The sequence below is a fragment of the Barbus barbus genome (genome assembly GCF_936440315.1).
Source record: "Barbus barbus genome assembly, chromosome: 1".
NCBI classification, from domain to species: domain Eukaryota; kingdom Metazoa; phylum Chordata; class Actinopteri; order Cypriniformes; family Cyprinidae; genus Barbus; species Barbus barbus.
This window is the reverse complement of record NC_136729.1, coordinates 5,972,501-5,994,413: the sequence shown is the minus strand read 5'-3', so window position 1 is coordinate 5,994,413 and position 21,913 is coordinate 5,972,501. Positions and strand designations below refer to the sequence as shown.

Genomic DNA, 21,913 nt, shown 5'->3' with positions numbered 1-21,913 from the left:
GTGTGAAATTCCTACTCGACGATCCATCTGTTTCAGACTTGTCTCGTACAAGACGAATCCTAGACAGCTTGCTTCCACCTGCTGCTGATGTGATCAAACATGTTAGTCCACAGTCATCACCTTCTGTGTATCTAGAGTTGCTGGAATCGGTTTATGGATCAGTGGAGGATGGGGAAGAGTTGCTGGCAAAGTTCATGACGACGTTGCAGAATCAGGGAGAAAAGCCTTCCAGCTACCTTCATCGTTTACAAGTGATGTTGAGCGCAGCTGTGAGGAGAGGTGGTATTGCAGATAGCGAGCATGATCGCTGTTTGTTAAACCAGTTCTGCCGTGGGTGCTGGGATAATGGCTTAATTGCCAATCTTTAGCTGGAAAGAAGGAGGATTAACCCACCATCATTTGCAGAACTGGTCGTGTCTGTCAGAGCAGAGGAAGACAGGCAAGCTTCAAAGGAGGATCGGATGAGGAGTCATTTTGGGATGACTAAACAAGGTCTAACCTCCCCCAAGTCACGAGCTGCCGTCCATCAGTTGTCTGCTCACTCACATGATGCAATCAGCGGAGCAGCCACTGAAACCGATTCCATGAGGAAGCAAATATCAGAAATTCATGCCCAACTTGCTTCAATGCAACCGTTGACTCACCAGAAGTGCCAGTGTAGCGCCCTCACCGCCTGATGAAGGGAGATGTGAATAGTTAATAAAACACAGGACACGGAGCTGCTGCTTCACCATAAGAGTCTCTGTATTTTCTGAGCAGCGCGCCCCCTCCCCAAACAGGTGAACACTTCCCAGGGAAGAACAATCAAGCAATCAATGAATCATTCAATGCTGAGCAGGGAACATTAATCTTTACAGATAAGACCCTATAAAGTGCATTCAAAAATGGCATTCACTTGTTTTAAGTTCAGTGTTACTCTAACGTAATTTATTTACATTTCTTTCCTTCGTTTTACACATATATTTATTAATTATTATTTTCCATTTTATTTTTTTTTATTTTTTTAATCACCACACTAGCCCACTTGTTCCAAGGCGGTGGATGTGACTTCACTGAAAAAAGAGCTGACTGAACTGCAAGCCCAGGTTCAATCCATGGAAGCTGCAGTCTCTTGAAAGGTCCCGAATAGAAGCTCAGAGGCTGAGGAAATTGCTGAACTAACAAGACAGGTTGCAGAATTAAAAGCTCAATTAACTGTCTCGGAATCAAAGAAACATCAACCAGGAAGAACATCTGAGTTCAGGAGTCCTTCAGCCATGTCACAACCCAAGCAAACTAGACAGGAAGAAAGTAAATTAGTTAGCAGTGATGGATTGACTTCGGCTCGACCTCGTCCAAGCTACTGCTTCCGTTGCGGAGAGGAGGGTCATATTGCTGTGAATTGTGAAAATGAACCAAATCCTTCCAAAGTGGAAAGCAAAAGACATTAGCTGAGGGAGAAACAGGCACAGTGGGACCTGAAAAACGGAGTTGCATCCCCACGGTTAAACTACAAACAGTCTCTGTAGCAGGGTGTACAGAAACTGAAGTAAGACCCACATGCCCTAACAAACCTGAAAGAGCATTCAACAAATATTGTGATGCAGTGTTGCAAAAAACAACTTGCCAAGAGGATTGGTTGGAATGAAATGTACTGCACAGCTATTTGTTGAAGCAAATCCAGTTAATTGTTTGCTAGATACAGGTTCCCAAGTAACCACTATTCCACTCTCCTTTTATCAAGCTTATCTGTCAAATCACCCTATGAAGTCATTGGAGTCTTTACTGGAAGTAGAGGGAGCAAATGGGCAGTCAGTTCCTTACTTGGGCTATGTAGAACTCACTCTGACATTTCCTAAGGAATTCTTGGGAGTAAAAGCAGAAGTTACCACATTAGCCTTAGTGGTTCCTGATGTGATGCACGTGCCCCAAGTCCTTGTGGGAACCAACTCCCTCGATGTTCTTTATGCTAACCATGCTCAAGAAAACCAAGGGAACGTCAATCCAGCCTTTATTGGATATCGAGCAGTACTCAAAATCCTGGATGTTAGACATAAGCAGATGAACATTGAAGTTCTGGGATGTGTGAGGTTGGAAGGAGCTACTCCTAAAGTTGTGTCAGCGGGTAGTGTAGCCGTTCTGGATGGAGTTGTTCATCTAAGTTGTTGCCCTACAGCAATGTCGTCTATGCCAGGAGCATTATTATTAGCCAGCGGGTTGTACTCTTTGCCTGCCAAATGCTCCTTTAATCTAACTGTATCGGTGAGGAATGACACCCAGATTGACATAGCTGTCCCACCAAAAGCAGTGATCGCAGAAATGCATGCTGTTCGATGTGCGATTGAGACAAAGCAAAGACACGATGCCTCTCAGACTCTCATGAACTCTGACAGCTCACAGATGAAGTTTGATTTTGGTGATTCCCCTTTATCAGCAGAGTGGAGCAGCCGAATATCAACCTTGTTGAACACGATGCCTGAGGTGTTTGCTTCACATGACATGGACTGTGGGCATACAGACAAAGTGAAGCATCACATCAAATTTAGTGATGAAGTTCCCTTTAAACATCGCCCCAGGCCAATTCACCCACAGGACGTCGATGCTGTTCGGAAACACCTATAAGATCTGTTGGCTGCTGGAATTAATCGTGAATCTGAGTCTCCCTTTGCCTCCCCTATAGTGGTGGTGAGGAAGAAGGATAATTCAGTACGCCTGTGCATTGACTTCAGGAAACTCAATTCCAAAACTATAAAGGACGCCTATGCGCTTCCCAATTTGGAGGAGGTGTTTTCCGCTTTAACCGGCTCAAAATGGTTCTCTGTTTTAGATTTGAAGTTGGGGTACTACCAAATCGAGATGGAGGAAGCAGATAAACACAAGACAGCCTTCGTGTGCCCTCAAGGATTCTGGGAGTTTAATAGAATGCCGCAAGGGATCACGAATGCTCCCAGTACCTTTCAGAGGCTCATGGAGCGCTGTATGGGTGACCTGAACCGAAAAAAGGTTCTAGTTTTCATAGACGACCTTATAGTTTTTAGACACTCTCGAGGAACATGAACAGCGACTAGTGCAGGTCCTTACCCGTCTGAAGGAATATGGCTTGAAACTTTCGCCTGAAAAATGTACATTTTTTCAGACATCAGTGCGATATTTGGGACATATTGTTTCTGAACATGGTGTGGAAACGGACCCAGACAAAATTGAGGCCATTAAAACCTGGCCAAGGTCTCAGACTCTAAAAGAGCTGAAGTCATTCTTGGGATTTGCTGGGTGTTATAGGAGGTTTGTTCAGGATTTCTCTAAAATAGTTAAGCCTCTGAACAACCTCACGGCAGGATATCCCCCAACTCGGAAAGGAAGGAAGTGTAAGGACGTAAACCGTCATTACTTTGATCCAAAAGAAAAGCTGGGAGACAGAGGGGATGATTATTGTCAGCAGGCATTTGCAACAATTGTGGAGAAATTAACAACTGCTCCAGTTTTGGGATATGCTGACCCTAGATTGCCCTACATATTACATACTGACGCCAGCACCACCGGTTTAGGCGCTGCCTTGTATCAAGAACAGGACGGACAGTTGAGGGTTCTTGCTTATGCTAGTCGGGGATTGACTAAGAGCGAAGCCCAATACCCTGCTCATAAGCTTGAGTTTTTGGCCCTCAAGTGGGCAATTACCATGAAGTTCAGTGACTATTTGTATGGGACTGAATTTACTGTTGTAACTGACAGTAATCCCTTAACTTATATCCTGACTTCTGCTAAATTGGACTCAACCAGTTACAGATGGCTGTCTGGGTTGTCAGCATACAATTTCAAGATCCAATACAGAGCAGGAGCCCAAAACCAGGATGCTGATGGGTTGTCCAGGCGCCCAAACGGACAGCTGATAAATGATATGGAGTCTCGAAAGGAACAAGAGAGAATTAAACAATTCACTCTAAATCACCTAGTTGAAATTGACAAAGATTCGCTTGTGATCCAGAAGCAGTGAAGGCTGTGTGTGAGAAACATCAGGTTAGTCAGTCACAGGATGGCCATCACCTTGTTTCAATGACATTAGCAGAGTCCCTGACAATGAATGCTGGTGCATTACCTCAGAAATTCCAAGAAAAAGATGACCATGGCTTACCCGGGATCCCTCACCTCTTTGAGGAAGATTTAGTAGACCAGCAGCGAGCAGATCCTGAGTTGAAAGAAGTCCTGGAGTACTTAGAGTCTGGTGAAAAACCTCTTGCTAGGAAGACCAAATCACCTACAATGGTTATGTGGATGAGAGAGTGGAATAAACTGGAGATAAAGAATGGAGTGTTATATCGGAGAAGAATGACGCCAGGTAGAGTTTCAAGCCAACTAGTGTTACCAAAGGATCTTCGAGAGATGGTACTCACCAGTTTACATGACGACATGGGTCACCTAGGGTTGGAGCGAACTCTTGACCTCCTCCGTTCCAGGTTTTATTGGCCTAAAATGGCTGATGCTGTGGAGAGAAAAATCAAAACCTGTGAGCGTTGTATTCGGAGGAAAGCTCCCCCCACAGAGAGCAGCTCCCTTAGTGAATATACAGACCAGTAGGCCTTTGGAGCTGGTCTGTATGGACTTTTTGACGGTAGAGCCAGACAATAGCAACACTAAGGATATATTGGTCATTACAGACCATTTTACAAAATACGCTATTGCAGTACCTACCAAAGATCAGAAGGCTCGAACTGTGGCCAGATGTCTCTGGGATCATTTCTTACTACACTATGGTTTACCCGAAAAATTGCATAGTGATCAGGGGCCAGATTTCGAATCACGAACCATTCAAGAACTGTGCAAAGTCGCGGGTATCCGTAAGGTGAGAACGATCCCCTATCATCCCAGAGGGAACCCAGTGGAACGGTTCAACAGGACCTTGTTACAAATGCTGGGAACCCTGGAGAACAACAAGAAAGCCCACTGGAAAGAATTTGTTAAAACGCTTGTGCGTGCCTACAATTGCACAAAGAATGATGTTACGGGGTACTCACCTTACTAAATGATGTTCGGACGACAGCCTCGGTTACCCGTGGACCTTGCCTTTGGACTTCCAGTCAGTAACTCCTCTCAGTCTCACTCGCAGTATGTAAAATCTCTCAAGGATCGGCTAGAGGAGAGTTACCAGCTAGCCACTCGCAACGCCTTGAAAGTGGCGAGAAGAAATAAGAGGAGGTTTGATAGGAATGTAGTTGCCTCCGTTCTGGATGTAGGTGATCGAGTCCTAGTAAGAAATGTCCGACTAAGAGGAAAACACAAAATAGCAGACAGATGGGAACCTGACGTTTATGTGGTGTTAAGGAAGAGCAGTGGTATTCCAGTGTACACGGTTTGCCCAGAAGGAAAGGAAGGTCCAGTGTGTACTTTGCATCGTGATTTGCTTCTGCCCTGTGGGTTCCTACCAACACAGAGTCTGAAGAAGCAGTCCAGCAGAAAGAACATCGTAGGCCTAGAACCAGAGCTCAGTACAGAATTGAAGATGCTGCTGAAGCAGAGAGAACGCATAGTCATTCTGAATCAGAGAGTGAATCCGTTCATTTTGATGTACCTGGAGAGTCAGGGGAGTTCACTACACAAGTTATTTTTGAAGGAAGACCAACTCACCATTCAGAGAGTTCATTGGTTACAAGGAACTTACCTGAAATCTCGTCCGAGAGTCCACCATCTATTGTCCTGGATCAGTTAAGGGATGCTTCCCCTGCTGAAAAAAACTTAATCATTAATGAGGTAGAGAGAAACTCACCTGCAGTGCATCATGCAGAACCGGATGTCTCTGGGTTTGAACCTGAAAAGAATAGAGAAGGTGTATTAGCACCAGTTATCCCAAGAGAAGAATGTAATGAATTAAGTGAGCTACCAGATGAATCATTTGAAGTGCTGAATGAAATTGAATCTAATGCACCTGTAGAGAACACCATTTCTCATTCTCAGTCATCCCCTGTCAGACATTTTCCAGACATTCCAACGGTGGCTGATGATACGGGAAATATGGGGCAAAGACATTCAAAAAGGCAAAGTAGACCACCAGACAAGCTACAGTATGCACGGCTGGGAAATCCGTTGATTTCAGTTATTCAATCTTTATTTCAAGTCTTGAGCTCTGCACTTTCTGAGTCAGTGGAGGAATTTGATTATATTAATCCTGTGTGAACTTTATTTTGCATTAATTGTGAATGCATCTGATATTGCCAATTGAGTGAAATACACGTTCAGCTTATAAATATCAAAGTGCTCAACATATGCTCAATTAGTGTTAGAGCATCGCTAAAGCGCTTACTGATTGTATTTTTGATTTAAAAAAGGCGGAAGAAAAGGATTTAAAGGAGACGAGATACATATGCTTTTCTGGAATTTTAGCGATCTCCTTGGTAAGTCAGGTTTCAATGTTAATAGTTACAAATCAAATCGTTACTATAGTTTAAGAAGTAAAACAAGAAATTTAAATCTGTGAGTGATTTATGTTGAAAAAAATGTGTAAAGCTGTATTTGAGAAATAACAGCTAACTGTGTGACCAGCTACGTGATGAGAAATGGTCAGTCATATGCAAATGCGTGCGTTATCTGGAAAAAAAAGCAGTCACAGACATTCCATGTGTGAAGAAAATATTCTTTAATTGAAAAATGCATATACAAATATTCAAGTTTTGTGTAAAATGTCTGATGTACAGTGATCAGTTTATTTTCAGAGTTAAGATTTTATTCTATGTTGTTACAATGAAGATATTAATGATTGTTTTGTGACCTTGTCTGTTCAAGGTCAGGTTTTTTTTTGTGTGTGTGAATCTGTCCTTTTCCATGATGGTGCCATCTGTCTGATGTGATGTTCAGGATTGTCCCGGCCTTCCAGTAGTTCTGAGGACGGTTTGGACTGGCGAGCCACCTTGAGTCTGTTCTTGGATCTTTTTCCTTCTTTCTGTGGGAAAAGACAGGTTTTTCTGAATTCTGCGACTAGTAGGAAATCAAATGACTTTTTCTTTTCTTGGATGGAGACACTTTTCCTTGTCGACAGATATAGACATTTAAATATCTATGTGAACTATTCATAAGACAATTCCTTAAAACATTGAACAATTCAGTGTTGAAATTGAAGGGTATCTATTATATTTCATTGAGAATGGTTGGTTTTCTATTTTGATTTACAACTGGTGTTGTATGTGTTTTTTTTGTTTGTTTTATAATTGAACACTGATTGATTTAATAGAACAAATAGTCACAACAGAAAGTTGAGCAACCACAATTCAATTTGTGAAAATATTGTTTGTTTTTGTTTATTTTATTTCTATTAATTGAGTCAATTTACCAGTTGTGTTTTCAAAATACAAATCTTAAGTAAAACTAAATCTTAAGAGTCAGGTCTGTTCACTGTTGTTGTGGCATCTTTCTCAGCAGCGAATCTATTCTTCTGAGACACCGGTCCATAGATTGGCATTATAATACCTGCAAATTATTTGCCATACGAGCAAGCGCTACAACAGCATTTAGTTAATTTAGATTATTTTCCTAAACCGACAAACAAACTTTTTTTTTTCTTCTTGCTTTCAGGGTTTTAGCTTTATATGCGCAAATAGCAGCATAAACAACAGAGCGTGAGGAATCACACATCGTCGTATCACACACCTGCAGTGCTTTTGTGAATGGAGAAAAACTGAAATTATAAAAGGAATAAATAGGGCTACACAAAATATATTTCTCTTAATTAACAGATTAACAAAAGGAAAAAAAAAAGTGCGAGAAGTATAGGCCACTTTCGTTTGTGTGGCACTCTTAATTCATTTTATTTGTTTTCTTTATATCTTTATTTTTAAAAATGTAACTGATCGGCGATCAGGCAGGTGCCTCACACGCACACACACAACATTTCAGCGTTAGTAACTTGACATTTAACTTGACATTTCAGCCATTAATCAAACTAAAATGCAGTCAACCAAACATAAAAGTTGCACTGCACAATTTACAAGGTCCACTTTAAAATCAGCGTTCAGTGCCCAAACAAACATTCATTGCACATGTGAAGGATGAGGTTTTATGTGGATATTGGAACTCAAGTGAAGTACAAAGCCTTGTTTACATCATAGATAATAGTTTAGCAACCAAATGTTACATGGCAAAAATGGAAACATTTGGATGTCGAATGAGAGAGGCTTGTGAGCCCAATGCCGTTTAGTTTCGCTTTAATAAATTCATTTTAGCTTGATGTTGTATTCTGTTTATAATGAATGCCACTATAGCCTAATTTGTGTTTTACTTCATAATGTAATATAAAATTTTATAGCAACTCTTTTTTTTTTTTTTTAATTCTTGTTCTGTAATACCGTCAAATTTAAAGGGTTTGTTGTGGATTAAGGAGAACTAAATAATCTATATAGGCTAGTGTTTATAATGTTTATAAATGTTTTGTTATATTTAATTTATATGTAGGCCTATATTAAATATATTTAATATACATATAAATTAATGCCATTGTTTGCAATTATAAGGTTAAAGGGTGTTTTTGGAGTAAGATCAATTTCTCTTTCATGAGATTGCTTCCTCTTTTTGGCCGGGTTATGTTTCTCCGTGTCGTGAACTGTAGGGGCAAGGCTTCTAAACCGGGGTGTTTTTAGGGGCGTAATATTCAAATGACGATTGTTTTCAGCCGCCACATTTATCAATGTGCGATCTTTCGTACGATGGGATTGGCGGCATACGAATGTTTCATAAATTACACGTGAGCTCTGTCGTAAGTTGATTTGTGCGCTCGGATCTGTGATTGTTTCTACGTTAGATTGATAAATGAGACCCATTGTGCCTTCCAAAACATGCAAGCTGCCCATACTGTATGCACTTATGCACCCCCATACCATCAGAGATGCTGACTTTTGAACTGAACGCTGATGACACGCTGGAAGGTCTCCCTCCTCTTTAGCCCGGAGGATACAGCGTCCGTGATTTCCAACAAGAATGTCAAATTTGGACTCGTCTGGCCATAGAACACATTTCCACTTTGAAACAGTCCATTTTAAATGAGCCTTGGCCCACAGGACATGACGGCACTTCTGGACCATGTTCACATATGGCTTCCTTTTTGCATGACAGAGCTGGCATCTGCAGATGGCACGGCAGATCGTGATTACCAAAAGTGGTTTCTGGATGTATTCCTGGGCCCATTTAGTAATGTCGATGACAGAATCATGCCGATGAATGATGCAGTGTCGTCTGAGGGCCCGAAGACGACAGGCATCCAACGAAGGTCTTCCGCCTTGTCCCTTACGCACACAGAGATTTCTCCAGTTTCTCTGAATCTTTTGATGATGTTATGCACTGTACAGAGAACCACAGTAAAACTTCACTTACAGAGAAGAAAGAAAAAGCTGTTTCAGTTTTAAGCTTCTTTGAGGTTTTGAATAGCACCTGGTTAATTTGTGCTGTTTGTGCATTCTGTTTGTGGAATTCTTCAAAACATATCAATAATGGTTCTAACTGTGTTTATGTGAGTGTTTCAAATACATATAATATTTCAAACGGTTGCTTTGGGTGAAAATTCCTTTTGTTGCATGTCAGTAAGCCTGAAATTACATTGAATGTTCTATTATGTGCGTTCACCTGAATAGGGTCGTTAGAACAGCGAGTTTTGTTGCCTTTTTTGTGTTTCTGTGTGTCTGAGTGTGTGCGTGTTGTTGCAGCGTTCACTAAATTCAGTGTGTGTGTGGCAGACCACTCTCAAGAAGGTGAGGTCATCGGCCAAGGCTATACACGCCCGATCCTCTTGTCTCAAAATCCACACCTGCTTCTGACTGCCTTTGCAAATTATTACAGGATCAAAGAAGAATTAGTTGAAGCTCTCCTGTATCTGTCAAAGACTTCTAACTTTGGGTTCATGACTCAAAAAAAAGCCCAGATTTAACTCTCTTGTTTTTATTTTCAGAGTTTACGTATCGCTGTAACCTGGAAACCAGTAGAGTCATGAAGATTATTAATACATCCGTTTGCACTTTATAGCAGCTGCCAAAACAAAAGGAGAGGGCATGGCCTCACGTTTTCTCTTGATGAGCTGATTATATTAATATCTCGACCTTTAAACCTCCGTGTCAATCAAGCTCGGAAGTTTTTTTTTAAGAAGCTGGCCCTGTATAAATCTTAATATCTTTTTATAATTACACTCCATTCTGTGATAAAAGCCCTGGAGACCTTGAAGTATGAATCATGCTGAGCGTGTGTGTTGTGGGGAGGTGGGTTGAGAGGATGTTGAATTATGTCATCCATTCCATTTCCAATGACATAATGAATTGTGCGTGTTAGAAAGTGAATGGATTAATAGTAGTTTGCTAGTATATAGTCAGCACCCAGGAATGCATTGTAAAGGACTTTCAGTTTAGCTTTTGCACTAAATAGCATCAGGATCAATGAACGCATCAGCATCAACAACATTTGCATGCACATCATTTTTTTTTATGATACTTTATTCAGCAAATATTAATCAAATTGATCAAAATTAACAGTCATGACTGACTAATTGTTACAAAACATTCTTAAAATAAATTATTCTTTCTATTCACCAAAGAAAAAAAATGTAGCATGATTTCTGCAGCAAAACTCTTTTCAACTGATAAAAATAATAAATGTTATATATAATGTAACACCAAAGACTAAAGGAATGGCTGCTAAAAATTTAGCTTTGCCATCACAGTAATAAATTACATTTTAAAATATATAAAAATACAACACTTTTTTTTCAACTGTAATATTTCACAGTATTACTGTTTTGTTTGTTTTTGTTTAAATGCAGCCTGAGTGAGCATAAAAGACCCCAAACTTTTGAACAGTACAGTGTACATTCTGGTAAAGCTTTTAAAAAACATGGATATTCTCTACAACTATTAGAATATTGCTCTATATTATATACTCAGAATAATTCAAATGAACTAAGTCATGATATCATCACTCTTTGCATGCTCTTCAGGAAATAATGAGGATGCTCACCATTATTATTTTGTACTTAACAATAATACAGAAAACGCAATGAAATGCAACATATCTGGTAATTAACAGGGGTTTGGGGCATAGGTAATATAAAGTGACTTACATTTTATTCATAATCTGAAAATACTGATAATGATAATATAATGATGTTTATGCTCTATGAAATAAGTTCCAAACAAATGCACAACAGAACATTTGCATGTTGTTGAGGAACACAGTAGTGCTTCGTTACAGCATGAATCTGCGTTTTTGAAAGAATTTGTTGAGGAAAGATTCAGTGACTCATTGTTAAGGACATTCAATTGCTTTCTTCCTGAATTAATACATTTGTAATGATTCTGTTGAATGTATGATTCAAAGACTCATTCGTTCAACTTACAGTGACCCCTGGCAGTTTTAGTTTCATAAGTAAAAGTATTTCATTTTCCCCATCATTTTATTTAATTATTTCCCAACATTTTATATTTAAAACTCATAGCATTATTTATGCAGTTGTAATGCAGTGTAAATGTGTTTATGAAACCTCTTGAGTTGCATTAAACAGTATGCAAATACAAATAAATACTACTTCAGATCCAGAATGATACTAACTTTTTTTTTAAGGTAAGTGGTTGCAAACAATTTATTTTAGCTACATTTAAATAAACAATTTTAATTGAAAGTTAGTCAACTAAATGTGTTTATTTAAATGTAACTAAAGTAAATTGATTGCAACCACTTACCTTACATTTTTTTTTGTAAATTCAATGATTCATTAATATTCATCAACTATATATAGTGCCTTATTATTATTAATATTATTGAATGTAAGAAATTGACATAAAAGATCGAACATCAAATAAAGATAGAAAAATGTGTATAAGTAAAAAAAAATCCTGGAAATCAGTTTATGGAAGAAAATTTCACCCCTTAACAGTGAAATGTTTCAACCTTTCCAGTTCATTTCTGTCACAGTGGTTTATAAAAAATAAAAATAAAATATTTCTTAAATCAAAAATGCATTTCTTTAGTAATTTGACTTCTCACAACAGTGTTTAATAGTGGTCCAAAAATCCTATCATGCATGACAAAGACCAGAGCACGAGAGATGAAATCATGTGCAAAAAGTTATAAAGTTTGACAACATGAAAAGAAATGGGATGGGAAAGGGAGCAACAGCAAGTGCAGTAAAACAGTGGCAGTGGGGAGGGTCCGGTTCTCCACATCCACATGCACGAGGACACACTGGTAAGTGGGCGTGACTATTCTGGAAACTGAGGGCTCAGTTCTACCTGCACTACATATATGTGTTCTGTGAGAGAGAACTTCACACCTGCATACCTGCACACCTGTCTGAGGTCAACATCTAATCTGAACTCTCTTTGGCTTCGAAGCAGAATCCACAACTACAGGTACAACTTTGTCTTTTTCACTTTAAGTCTGATTATTATAAATGCAATGTGGATGTCTTGGTATGAGATTAATTTTAATGTAAGACTGTAATGCTGATTTCTCTATTACCTATTATTTATGATGTGGACAAAAGTTATTTCTGTATTTCCCTGAGGGCAGGTAATTCTTTTCATTTATCCAACCATTCGTCCATTCAACAGCAGCTAAAGCAAGCCTCACATTCCTTGATTTAAACAATGAATTCTAATTTGATTTTATGTGCGTATTTTCATGCATGTAGATTGTTGGATAGATATTTTTTTTAAATGTAGATATATGTTGTTCAAGTAAGTTTACATATATATATATATATATATATAAGGCAAAAAAGAAAAGAAAGTATCAACATGGAATTCTCCAAGTATAGTTATTTAAGTATAGGCCTATGAGTAAAAAAAGGCCAGTGTTTTCAAAATAATGAATTCCAGCGTATATTTTCTGATTAGCCTTGGACAAAAAAAAATATTTTTTTTTCATATTCATAATTGTTCTGAATTGTTTCACATATTACACATACGATGAACCAGACACATCCGGTGATAAGAAAATTTGGTTACTAATAAATATATATAAACCCGTTTACGGCATGGAAACCTTCACACACATTGTGATGAGGAAAGTGGCAGATTAATTTTCAGATTATTTTGACAACTCCCAATAATGAACTCCCAAGACAATAGACAGGAAAGTCTGGTCAGTTCTCAAAGAAATTATTCTTGCAAAGGGCCAAATGACTTAACTGTTTGTGTAAACAGTATGAATTCATTTATTAAAGTCACGCAGCAAGAGATGAAAAGATTTAGCCACTGATCCAGGTTACGAAAAGAGTGTATGAAAACAAAATTACTGTATTGCTAATATATTCTATGGCATTTCTTGAGTGAATTCGCTTAAATAGTTGTAACTCTTGCAGGTTAACATCACCATGTTCCGCTGCGTAACATCTGATCTGGCAGTGCTTATGTTGCCTATGGTTCTGTTGGTGTTGCTAATGCCTATTAGCTGGAGTTTTCAAGCCCTGACCCCTGGCTGCCACCTTTACCGTGAGTGGAAACAACCTCATTTTTATGAAGCAATCAAACTCATTCTTGTGGGGGAAAAAAGTACTAATTTACCCCTCACACAGCATTCAACGTGACCATACGGACAGACAAGCGAGGGACCTGTCGAGGAACTGAGTTGGTGTACGCCTGCGTGGGCTACTGTGAGTCCAGCGCTTTCCCCTCGCGCTACTCTGTGCTGCTGGCCTCCAACTTCACCCGCAACATAACGTCTGCTTCCCGCTGCTGCACCATTAGCAAGGATGCCAAGGTACAGCTCTTACCATCGGCATTAACATTATTATTATATTACTAAGACCAATTTCACATCAGAAGAACAAATTATGAACCATTATGACTAAAGACTTTAATGGTCCTCTGTGGATTTCTGGACAAAACCATTTCCACCGACCCACATGTGGGCCTAATAACAATCTATTCTGTTTTACTCTATTAGGTGAATCATTTCAGAATACACTGTCAACATTTTTCAAGGAAACTTAAATAATTTATTAAGATAATATATTTTGTTCCTTCGGTCTTTTCTCAGATCAAAGTTCGTCTGTACTGTCCTCGAGGCCGTCAACATGATGATATCGAGATCTTGACTGCGCGTGCCTGTCGGTGCAACATGTGCCACAAATCCCGTTACTGAGATCCCACATAAAGAATGTGCCACTCATGCTGTACTGGACAACTAAGACTGGTGTGTAATTATTAAAATATGCAGTTTGTTTGTTTGCTTGTTTTTATTTTACTTGTGAATTTACATACAAATATACTACCATTGAAAAGCGGGTCAGTAAAGATTTAATACCTTATTGTATTCAGCAAGGATGGATTAAATTGATAAAAAGTGACAGTAAATTTTTTTGCATTTAAAAACAAAAAAATCTATTTCAAATAAATGCTATTCTTTTGAACTTTCTATTTATCAAATGAACCTGGGAAAAACGTATCACAATTTCCACAAAACAAATATCAGGCAGCACAACTGTTTTCATAGAGCACCGAATGAGCATATTAGAATGATTTCTGAAAGATCATGTGACACTAAAGTCTGCTGAAAATTCAGCTTTGTCGTCACAGAAATAAAAAATTTAAAATATATTTTAAAATTGTAATATTTTACAATGTTACTGTTTCTGGTTACTGCTGCCCTGGTGAGTTCTTTCAAAAACATTTCAAACAAATCTTACCGCCCTCACACTTTTATACAGTTTAATAAAATAATCTCCTTTTCTTTTTTATCTTGTATCTAAAGTTCTAAGATGACACAGTTTGAAACAGCATGAGTGAAATGTTCTAGATGTGGTGTAAAGACAGAATGCAAATGACTACATAAAGCAATACAATATAAAACAAAGGCAAATAGCATCAGATACTCTCTAGGTCAAATAAAAATCACTTTTTCTAATGTCGGTGCCACCTAATGACATAAAGAATGTATCTTACGTAATATATATTTATAAGGTGATGTTTGCACAAAATCTGTCTAATCATTTGAAATAAAGGAGTACATGATGTTTTCGGTGTATGTTTTATTGTTAAACATCTAATGCACAACAATATTAATCATTTTTTACATAATAAGCAAAGAAGAGAATGTGTATGAATGAGTTGTGTGTGTGTGTGTGCCTTTAAAAGGTTTCACACTCTGTGTGGTTTGAGGAGCAGTAGGTGCAGTCACACTGTAAGGCCTGAGGGTAATGATAGATTGGGGAGACGCCAGGGAGACAACCTGGTAAACGTGCTGTCAGGTGCCGTGTTCGGCTGTAGGTACAGACGCGGTGGTGCCTCTGGATATACGGCGGCTCCAGAACTGGCCTCTGTGATATAAAACAGAAATAAATACACAAACATACTGCACATATTCTCATATTTTTCTATAAATAAGTTGAATATAACAGGTTTTGGTCACCTCCCAGGTGTGGCAGCGGCCCCAGCATGCCTCAGTGTTTATTCGTAGACTCCTGCATCCTGGTTTCTTTGCCACAAAAGCAAAATCACGTACCGCACAGCCTCGAAAACTCTGCAAGGCCGTCACAGTCATGGTGGAATAAAACCCAGGAAACAGGAGCAGAAAGATCACAGCAGTCACTAAGAAGTGGTCAGGGTACATTCTGAAAGAAATTATGAATAACAGTAATGTATTTCATGAATTATCATAAAAAGCCTATGTGCTTGCTGTTGAAGCATTTCTTAGAAGTTTTTTTTTTTTATCTATTAATTAATGGAGAATCTGTGACGGACAAGATTATCAAGGATTCATTGCCTTTTCCTGGCTACTATTTTCCTTCACCTGCTCCATTTCTACCAAAAATACTTCAAAAACAAAAACTTAAATGGAAAAAATATATATTCTACCAAATATTGAGTACCGGTGTTCTTGCAGTTGGTCCTCTGATTGCATTTACATACGTGTGACCAGCAGACGTCGCCAGCGTCTATTCCGGGGGTTTGGAATTATGAATCATAATTCTCAAGAAATGAGGTAAAAAGCTTCAGAAATCCCCCCATTTCGACACACCAGGTAAAAAGCTAAAGAACCCCCCATTTTCGTCCCAAAAATGTTTTAACTCATATAATAGCCTACCCAAACTTATATTGGCTAACGATGACAACTAAATTTTTTTTTTTTTTTTTTTTTTTTTAATTTAACAATATTTGGAAATGTATAGTTTTATAATATGAGACAGATCATTATAGACATTTTAAATATTAGCCTGTATAAAATGTGGTCGTCTGAAGGGCATCAGAAGGCCAAACATCTCTGGTCATGTGACTGTTCATGAAAAATGTTCACTTGAAATCAAGATACTCTGCACTTCCATTGACAAGACTGTTAAATATATATATATACGTTAACGACGCTTAGGCTAAATCAGAGTTAATTGAATTATAAACACAAAACAGCAATAAAACAAGAAACTGGAGATTAACTCACCTGTTTGAGTCCACAAGCAGATGCCAGAAGCTTTTATGAAAGAATTTAGCAAACCGTGTCTGTTCACCAAATGCCTTGCTGTTTTAAAGCTGTTGCTGTTTTAATAGGACAGTCTGACATCACACTAATTATAATTCCCATTAATCTAGGCCGGAACATTACAACACACTATATGCAAACTTAACCAATCACGTTTTAAACATCTGCTGGTGTTTTAGGAATGAACTGAATGACATCAGCTTCATGTCAATGATGTGAACTATGTTTTCAGCCTGAAGAAAACTGCTCAGATTTGAATCAACAGCACCTTTCAGAAGTAAAAGAAAAGGTATACATATGGTTGGCTATAAGTAAATTTAAAAAAACACAGATTTGTCAAAGGTTTTGAGTGAAAATAATGACAAAAGTGTTCATGATGCTGAGTTATTCAACACAAGTTTTCATGTTTACATCCCACTTTTATACATTCATATCCCAAAAGCTGCTTGTCCCCCAAAAATACATTGCTATGTTTAAACACAAGACATTGATCAAAAGGACAGTGCAACTTTAAGTTTAAGTGATGCTACGTATGTGTACAATTTCAGTCCATATTTATTGCCGTGTCTATTCTATTTAATTTTTCTTTTCCATTTTGTTCCTATGAAATGTGATGTCTCTGCAGTTTTCTCAGAGGTCAAACAAAAGAAGTCAATCCAGATGCTTTCTTTTGAACAAGAACAAGACTGTTTGCTTTTCTCATCCTTTTCTCCATATGACAGACTGTAAATCAGTAATCAACAATGGCAGTTCATTTGAGCATTGATGCACACTCAAAGTGAATGGTACAATTTTATCTAATCCCTGTTTTCTTCTAAGCTGTAATAAACTTCTCTACAACATCCACACACACTCGCGCATTCTTAAGCTTTCTCAATATGCCTATGCACGCAGTTCCTTCCCATTAGCAATCCTCTACATCAATAAATATAAGCACCAAAAACATACAAAAATCAAGACAAAAATAAGACTCTGTCCTCTCTTGAAATTGTACTGAAATACAAAGAGAATGTTTGCAAGCAATTTGACTTGAAAGAAATAAATAATAATAAAATGAATAAAAATAGCAGGACACACATTATTCAAAACAGATGAGAATATTGCTAAATTAAAATATTTATAATGTGATTTATAAAAAATAAAAAAAACATAGACTAAAGTGTTGTCACTTCAGAACAAGTTTAGTTTTACCTAGCAGCATACTTCATTCATGTTTATGAGGTGCTACACTAGAATACCCCCCACCAACACTATAATCAGACATAGATATCATATTTATAGATATATATATATATATATATATATATAAAAACATCAGTTATATTAGCATAGAAGTAGTACTCATAGAATAAGCTGTAGAAGTAGGAACATTATAATCTGTACTTTTAAAGAATTTTCATCTTTAGGATCATCATAATTCATTCCTCTTCAGCGTTTGACAGTATGCAGAGTCTGTTGGTCGATTGACGGGGGGCTCGGATCTGGCCCAAGAGAAACGGAGCAAGTTCTGGAATGACAGTAATGAAGGATGTACGTGTTTGATGTGTGCATGTGTGTCACCACATGCAGGTATGTTTCGCATGTTAAGGTCGATGATCCCGGAGCATGAGGAATAGAAAGAAAAGATGCAGAGAGGCAGATGTGTGAAAAGCGTGTATGTAGCATATGAAGGAGTTGGATGCATGTGAGAGGTACTCATTTTTTTCTCTTTTATATCTCACTCGTTGTGTGTGATGTGTGCTTCAGTGTTTTTCAGATATCTACATATGGACAGGCTGTCGTTCATGTGCTTGTGACGGTAGTGTCTGCATGGTGTGTGCGTGTGTGTGTTTTCAGATGGAGATTGAGGCATTGATTGGTTCCCAAGTCAGGTAATTATTGTGTTTTACAGTGCTGTGACATTGTGTGTGTGTGTGTGTGTGTGTGTGTGTGTGTGTGCGTGTGTGTGTGTGTGTGTTTGCGTGCGGTTTCTAGGTGGTGTTGGCAGCACTGGTCTCTGACTGGCTCTTGGTCGTGTTCTCTCTCTCCTGCAGGTTCTTCTGGTTTCTGCTGGCCTCGGTCAGACTCTGCAGCCGCCGCTCCTCCAGATCCTCCAAGTTCCTCCACAGCTCGGCTCGCTCCTTCTCTTTCTTCAGCTCCCTATGGAGAGGAAACAGAGATGGGGAGAAGTGTCAAACAAAGCATAAAAGGCTTTAGGTGAAGATGAGAGGAAGATAAAAAATAATCATAATATGTGCTGTGTTCATATTTAATTTCTTAATAAATACACATTTCCAGCCTAATTGGTGCATGTTTTATTAAAAAAATAAAAATATAAAATAAAAATAAAAAATCAGATAAATACAGAATATAAATAAATGAAATAAATTGTAACTTGTTTCTACTCGGATTTCAGAAATTATTATTATTATTATTTTTATTTATTTATTTAAGAATAATATTTGCATCCTAGAATTGGTTTTCAGTGGCATTTTTACCTTTACCTATATTGTTTTTCAGACCATATACAGACACCAGTATTATTTTAGTGTAACTTATAGAATATTTTAGCAATGATTAATATTTTGAATGAGCTTTTTTATAATTTATTTTAATTTTAACTTTATAATTTATTTAAATTTCATTCATTTTATTCAGTTAAGTAATTTTAGTTGTGTGCTTTTGTCATTTAAATTATTTTTATTTCTATTTTTATTTCAGTTATAGATTTAGTCATTTCATTATGTCAACTTATCAAGTTTAAGTTTTTATGTATTTTATTATATTATATTATATTATATTATATTATATTATATTATATTATATTATATTATATTATATTATATTATATTATATTATATTATATATAGATGTATTATGTGGCATTATATATTTTATATTTACATGTAACCCCAAGCTCTGGCACATTTTTGAGCTTGACATACTTCAGAATTTTTGTTTGACATCACCTATCCATTTTTTTTTTTTAAATTTCAATTATTATTTCAATTATTTTCAATCCTTTCATCCAACAACCTGGCTTCATTCTTGTATGTCATGACCAATTTTTAGGATGCAACCTATGAAGTCTTGTCCCACACTTTTACAGATGAAATATTTCAGAAATATATCTTCTTACAGAGGCAAAATGAGTTGTAATGCTGTTTCATGTTGATTTTGGCACTGTCATGAACTCACTTCTGTTTCTCCACTTTGTAGGAGGCAGTGAGATCATCAAAGAGCTTGCTGTTCATCTCCATGAACGTCTTCAGCACATTGTAAATAAGAGAGATGATCGTCCTAAAAAAGACAACAGAGGAATGTCTAACAGGCCTATGCAGAAAGAGTCTTAATTGAAGTCAATAGAATTAACATTACTGAAGAGTTTCAATATGCATGTTACAATGACACTGACTGGTTCCAGTGCTCTTTGGAAACTCTGTACAGTGTGCCAAAGACCAGAGGCAGGATGACCTGGCAGTTCTCCTCTATTAAACTCAGAATGTACTCATTATTCCAGAAATACAGAGCCCGCTCTGCAACCTGAGACATAAAAAAAAGACAGAATGTGGGACCTGTACACAAACAGATGAGTACATACATCACTTCCGTGTGTTCGCAAGTACTACAGGAAGACGTCTGACAAGCAGTGCAATGTGGGCGGAATGCTCGAGTGTGAAAGAGGAAGCTGACCTGGAAATGAGGGCTGGAGATGCAGGCAGCAATCTGTTTGAATAGAGGCTCCAGCACACGGATAAACTGAGATGGTTCAATCACGTCCAGAATCTCCTCGATCTCCCCCAGGAACATCACCTGGGATCGCATGACACATGACATGATTATATACTGTACAAACACACTGCCATATATTTCCACTCACGCACACTTGGAGTGAAGTCCATTTTCATTCAGCTACATGAGTGGATTTCAAAATTCTTTCAGCAAAATGTGAACTAAAAAATGTCAACATTCATCAGAAACTATTAACGGCATTAACAAACAACACAACCTTCAAAATCTGTTTAAAATTTCTCAACGCAAATTAAATAATCTCAACATGTCAAATATTGGTCTGTTACAAATATAGAATTAGTCTGTCTCTAGTAATTATCACCAGTCTGGTTTCTTTTCACACATTTATGTTTTGTTTTGTTTTTTTGAATGAATGAATGAATGAATCAATGAATAAATGAATTAAATGTGCAACTTGGAAGAAAACATTAATATTATCAGAGATGGGGTTTCCCAAACAGGTGCTCTATAATGTAAAATTATAATAAATAAACGAGGCTGCAATAATAGTGATATAGCTAAGTGTGATTATCAAATCAAAGGCTGCACTTTAATTAAATACCTGGTCTGATGCACTGCGTGTTTCAAAATGATTCATAATTCTAATTATCAAATATTCGTTTAATATTTTACAATACAAGTGTAGTTACAACACTACTAATAATACTTTTTTTATCAGCATCAGAGAACTGGACATGCAAATGTGTTATAAAATTATTGAAATATTTACATAAAATGTCAAGGGGCACTTTAAACTTTTAATTCACTATTTTTTCGGGTTCGGCTGGCAAAGAAAGTTTGGGAACCCTTGTCTGAGAGCTAAAACTTTGCCTCAGCTCACCTCTTTCTGAGTGCATGTTTTAGGCCAGTATCTCAGCAGCCCCCTGATGATCTAATGAAGGACAGAAAACAGTAAAATGAAAACAACAATCATTACGACAATCATCTTATTTGGTGTGACAGTGCAGATATAATAGTATTAGTAGCAATTCTGGTATGTATGTGAAGTTGCATGACTTACATGTTCTGTAACTGTGGCATCCTTCTCCATGAATTGCACCACACAGTAAGCCAGCTACATGAAGAGAGCACAAAAAAGATTTTAATAATAAAGTCACTTGCAGGTTTTCTACACACTGTAGGTGTCACTTCAAAGGATTATTGATTTTAGCTGCAGGTGCTTCTGATTAAAGGGTATGAGAAAGAGAGCGAGAGAGAGAGAGAGAGAGAGAGAGAGAGTGTGTGTGTGTGTGTGTGTGTGTGTGTGTGCGTGTGTGTGTGTGTATGTGTGGAGTTGCTGGTCAGTGCTGCCATGCTTTAGGGAGAATGTTCATTGATTATAGTGCAAGCACACTCTTTCACTATGAGAAAAAGATTACAGTCCTTGTATTCCTTTCATGGTTTGATCTGAAGCACTGAGCTAACTTCACAAATAAACCATTCTTCTAATCAAGATCCTAAATGCCACCACATGGCTTTATCATCACTCTGCCAGCAGCAGAGTTTCTGCAGCAGTCAACGCACTGACGTGACGCATGTCTATACTAAACAATAAATATGAGGGTGCCAATAATGATAGAAGTGTCAACAAATGCTTTTAGACAATTGTCTGGATTTATGGATAACAGTTTTATGCAAAACACGCATGTGTATAGCTTAGATAATGTGCACTAAAGCAACAGTAAACCTGCAGTATACGCTGGATAGATGTAATAGCACACATGAAAATGAC

General features: G+C 37.7%; 3 protein-coding genes across 3 annotated transcripts in view; 1 reads left to right on the top strand and 2 right to left on the bottom strand.

Moving 5' to 3' along the window:
- The first annotated feature begins 12,261 nt into the window (after window positions 1-12,261).
- LOC306873131 (glycoprotein hormone alpha-2-like) lies at window positions 12,262-14,952 on the top strand. Its single transcript, XM_079422195.1, has 4 exons — window positions 12,262-12,344; window positions 13,298-13,427; window positions 13,511-13,695; window positions 13,975-14,952. Exons 2-4 carry the CDS (start codon window positions 13,310-13,312, stop codon window positions 14,077-14,079), a joined length of 408 nt encoding a protein of 135 aa, XP_079278321.1. The 5' UTR covers window positions 12,262-12,344; window positions 13,298-13,309; the 3' UTR covers window positions 14,080-14,952.
- Window positions 14,953-15,064: 112 nt separating this feature from the next.
- On the bottom strand, window positions 15,065-15,477 carry LOC306877709 (glycoprotein hormone beta-5-like; the record flags this gene model as incomplete). The annotated part of the gene is made up of 2 exons (XM_079429629.1): window positions 15,065-15,253; window positions 15,346-15,477. The coding sequence occupies 2 exons, from the start codon at window positions 15,475-15,477 to the stop codon at window positions 15,065-15,067; spliced, it is 321 nt and encodes a 106-aa protein (XP_079285755.1).
- Window positions 15,478-18,380: 2,903 nt separating this feature from the next.
- The window catches only part of LOC306877636 (serine/threonine-protein phosphatase 2A 56 kDa regulatory subunit beta isoform-like), a gene marked incomplete at both ends in the record, with an annotated part of 17,102 nt that continues 13,569 nt past the window's right edge, over window positions 18,381-21,913 (bottom strand). Inside the window, 6 exons of the mRNA XM_079429503.1 lie at window positions 18,381-18,549; window positions 19,588-19,689; window positions 19,805-19,932; window positions 20,083-20,202; window positions 21,023-21,073; window positions 21,203-21,256. Coding sequence (XP_079285629.1) covers window positions 18,381-18,549; window positions 19,588-19,689; window positions 19,805-19,932; window positions 20,083-20,202; window positions 21,023-21,073; window positions 21,203-21,256 — 624 coding nt within the window. The remainder of the gene's footprint in view (window positions 18,550-19,587; window positions 19,690-19,804; window positions 19,933-20,082; window positions 20,203-21,022; window positions 21,074-21,202; window positions 21,257-21,913) is intronic.

What these genes read in the sequence shown, in the direction of transcription:
- LOC306873131 (XM_079422195.1), top strand. Translation starts at nt 13,310, where the DNA reads ATGTTCCGCTGCGTAACATCTGATCTGGCAGTGCTTATGTTGCCTATG. An exon ending in CCCTGGCTGCCACCTTTACC is followed by an intron (nt 13,428 to 13,510) that starts GTGAGTGGAAAC and finishes CCCCTCACACAG; the next exon opens with CATTCAACGTGACCATACGG. An exon ending in CCATTAGCAAGGATGCCAAG is followed by an intron (nt 13,696 to 13,974) that starts GTACAGCTCTTA and finishes GTCTTTTCTCAG; the next exon opens with ATCAAAGTTCGTCTGTACTG.